Below are 3,841 nucleotides of genomic sequence, written 5' to 3' on the forward strand. Positions count from 1 at the left end.
TATCTATCTATCTATCTATCTATCTATCTATCTATCTATCTATCTATCTATCTATCTATCTATCTATCTGTAAGCATATATGTCTGGGTATCTATCTATTTGTCAATCTACTCCTTATTTCCATCTCTCACTCATTTTCTTCTTCTTTGACTGTCTTTCACTTTCTTACCCCTTTATCTTTGTCTCTCACATCCTCCCCTTTATCTTTGTCTCTAACTTTCTTCCTTTTTATCTCGATCTCTCACTTTCTTCATCTTTCCTCTCATTTTCTTCCTCTTTTCTCTCATTTTCTTCCTCTTTTCTCTCTTTTTCTTCCTCTTTTCTCTCATTTTCTTCTTCTTTATATCGGTCTCTCGCTTTCTTTCTCTTTATCTCTGCCTCTCACTTTCATTCGCTTTGACTATCTCTTACTTTCTTCTTCTTTTCTCTCATTTTCTTCTTCTTTATATTGGTCTCTCACTTTCTTCCTCTTTATCTCAGACTCTCATTTTCTTCCTCTTTGAGCCTGTCTTTTACTTTCTTCCTCCTCTCCCTCCTTCTCTCCATCTCTCCCACAGGAAACACGAGAGACCCCCAAGCTGGCGCTGATCCAGGGGAGACTACTACACATGGCGACAGAGAGGAGGAGGGGGAGGAAGAGGAGGAGGCCGGGGAAGAGGACGAATAATCATGATAATAATAAAAAAAATAATTTTAATAATAACAATAATAATAATTTTTACGAAATAATAAATAAATAAATAAATAAACAGCATTTGTTTAGCGCATGCCTCTACTCGAAAGCAAGTTATATGCGCTTTACAGTATATTATTACCCCAGCAGACTATAGAACACTCAGAAACATTCTCAGCTTCCCGGGAAGCATACAGTGCAAGCAGCTGACACGAATACATAAAAGTCGACTTTCACTCCTAAGTCGGGATTTGCTTAACCTAGTACACACATTCCGGGATCTCCAGTCTGCATAGACACACGTGATTCAAGAGTATGGGATGTTTGTTTGAAGAGCTTTTAGAACCACAGGCGCTTCATCTGTTGGGTGTTCGGGGAATGCGATCACCTTAATAGAGTGACAGATTAAGATACAACACAGGACAAAAGGATATAGGGAGTAGAAATAGGACTAGGAAAGTGACGATGGATGGGACACACATTCAGAAAGCCCAGCGGAAACACCACAAGACAGTAACTGCGCTGGAACCCAGAGGGAGCACGAGGCAGGGGTAAGCCATGAGAAAAAAAGGAGGAAATGTGTGGAAAGGGACATGAGAGAAATGAAGCTCACTTGGAACAAGCTTGGAAGGATGGAGCAGGACAGAGATAAATGGAAGGAGCTTGTATGTGGCCTATACCCTGCCAGGGGTGAAAGGCATTGATGATGAAGATGAGGATGATGGTGATGATGATGATGATGATGATGATGATGATGATGATGATGATGATGATGATACAGGAACACCCAAGTCAGTACTTTCCGGTTGGGAAAAATTCTCTCAGAAGTTTATTGACCCTCCTGATATAATATCTGAGATAGTATTTCACTTAGACATTGAACATTGTTCATTACTGCATGGATTGACAAATGAAATTATAGCACTTACAGCGGAATGAAAGGGACAACTTTGATTCTACGTCCAGTATAATATAGTTTATGAGGTAATGCCACAGCTGCTTAATCGAGGAGGACAAACGGTCGCTTTTAAAGACAAGCGGGCTAACCAAGATTTCGGGGGTTTCCAGAAACCTTTACCTACACCAAAAGTGGGCATTGCCCTACCTATAGGAGAATTTTGGTTTCATTGGTATGTGTTTTTTGTTTGGTTACAGAGAAAACTCTTCTTGTCTTTTAAAAAAACTGAACAAGGGGCAGAAACTTTACCTTCGATTTTCTCAAAACAGCAATTTTCGGGATAGCCTCCTTGTGTTTAAAAGCGACCAAACATTAAAATGATAATAATATTGCGAGACAATGTTGCAGTTTGATGAGATGATGTCTTCAGTCATTCACTCCTCGATGTTTTCCTTTGTAATATTTTTCATTCACAACTCTTCCTTTGCGTCAGGAATTTTGGTAAAATCGACAGGGGCCCCTCCAAATATAGAATCAGGAACTTTGACCCCGACACACTCAGGACCCTTGAACTCAAAGAAAAGTCTGGCAAAAGGGATCGGGTGTTTCCCCTCCTTGGGACTGGTCATGTATCGGTGGCGGCCGCTCAAGAACAACCGGAAGACGTTCCCTCCTTCCGGAAGTAGCTCGCCCTTGACGTCAGCCATTGAGAAGGACAGGCTGTTGGCGCCGGTGTCTGACTTCCTTATATGGAGAACGCCCAGCAGGGGGCTGGAGTACGTGCCGTGGTAGTCTGTGAGCGCGAAGTCGCTGGTTTTGGGGGAGAATTGGACATCAGGAAATTCCAGGGGTTCAGCCCAGGGCGAGGGGAACGTGCAGAGAGCGGTCTTGTTGATCCAGGGTTCGAGTCCCAGCAAGAGGTCGGTGGCGTAGTAGGCGAGAGCCTGTGGCAAGGAAAAAAGCACGAAAAAGAAGTAGTTTATTATTATACATGTATGGAATGAGAAATAGTTGATGATTCTGAACCGAATGACGTATTTGTTCTGATGTATCAAGAAATACACAGCAATAAAATCGTCGATCAGACTGCACGTAATGGCTTATTTGATATAATCTAGGACTTGGCAGCTGAGATTCACAAACTGACACCTCCGCATGTAATTGTGTCAAGCGATCGTCAAATTTTGGGCATATGGAGCTATTGGTATCATCTTAAAGCCTGTTTATTTGCCTTGCTTCTAAAGGGGGAAAATACCAGTCAATCTTGAACAGACGTTGAGATATTTGGTCGCTTTTAAGCACAAGGGGGTTATCCCGAAAACTGTAGTTTTGAGAAAATCAAAGGTAAAGTTTTTGGACCCTTGTTCAGTTTCTTTATAAAGATAAGGAAAGTTTTCTCTATAACCAAACAAATTACACCAATGAAACCAAATTTCTCCTTTAGGTAGGTCAAAGCCCACTTTTGGTGTAGGTTAAGACTTCTGGAAACCCCCGAAATCTGGGTTGGCCCGCTTGTCTTTAAAAGCGACCAAATTATCGTTGATTAATAGTACGTAGAAGCGACACAGCCCACCCACGTCTGACAGTTGTGTCACAACGCGGTGGAATCAGGCTCTCGTCAATGTTTAGGCATGTGGAGTTATTATACAATATCATTTTTAGCATGTTCATTTGCCTTCCTTTTGGGGAAAAAAACTATCCATCTATGTGGAAGAGAAGTCGAAATATTTTCGATTGAAGGAGGTCAGGGTCACCTGGTTTCAGACGCAAAATTAGCGAGAAAATGGCGCCAAAGTTTGTTAAGTTCCACAGCTTGAGAGTCATTGAAAACTGACAATTTACATTCTCCCTCCCCCTTTAATCATTGTTTTCCAATAAGTTCCACACAAAAACGTGTTTTAAGTGGACGCAAAAGGCGTTTACCCCTCCCCTCCAAAAAAATTTTAAAAAATAAAATGAAAAATAAAAAAATAAGAAATTAAGAAAAAAATTGCCCCTCGTAAATTTTTTTATAAAAATGCCGATTTCTTTGACGAGCGCCTGATTCCACCACGCTGCCTCACATATAGTGAGTAAATCAGTTCTTGCAAAACGTGCAGTTAGAACCCCGTCGTTCTAAAGATACCACGACAGGACCAACATCAAACAGGTGAAAAAACTTGTTCTGCGTTTACCTGCATGGTGGCCACAGGCATGTCCGAATGTTTCTGACCGTTGGTGGCGATGAAGACGCCCACATTTCTCTCCGGGACCAGCCACATGATGGAGTG

At 41.6% G+C, this 3,841-nt stretch overlaps 2 protein-coding genes across 2 annotated transcripts in view; one reads left to right on the forward strand and one right to left on the reverse strand.

Moving 5' to 3' along the window:
* Positions 1–667, forward strand: part of LOC101857882 (serine/threonine-protein kinase Aurora-3-like) — a 4,050-nt gene extending 3,383 nt beyond the window's left edge. The window contains exon 3 of the mRNA XM_013083769.1: positions 558–667. Within this exon, the coding sequence (XP_012939223.1) occupies positions 558–667 (110 nt within the window). The remainder of the gene's footprint in view (positions 1–557) is intronic.
* A 1,258-nt stretch (positions 668–1,925) lies between these two features.
* LOC106012067 lies at positions 1,926–3,835 on the reverse strand. The gene is made up of 2 exons (XM_013083779.2): positions 3,746–3,835; positions 1,926–2,515 (listed from the first exon to the last, which is right to left on the reverse strand). Exons 1-2 carry the CDS (start codon positions 3,830–3,832, stop codon positions 2,042–2,044), a joined length of 561 nt encoding a protein of 186 aa, XP_012939233.1. The 5' UTR covers positions 3,833–3,835; the 3' UTR covers positions 1,926–2,041.
* Between the last annotated feature and the right edge of the window lie 6 nt (positions 3,836–3,841).

Source organism: Aplysia californica, unplaced genomic scaffold (assembly GCF_000002075.1).
Source record: "Aplysia californica isolate F4 #8 unplaced genomic scaffold, AplCal3.0 scaffold00254, whole genome shotgun sequence".
Taxonomy (NCBI): Eukaryota; Metazoa; Mollusca; class Gastropoda; order Aplysiida; family Aplysiidae; genus Aplysia; species Aplysia californica.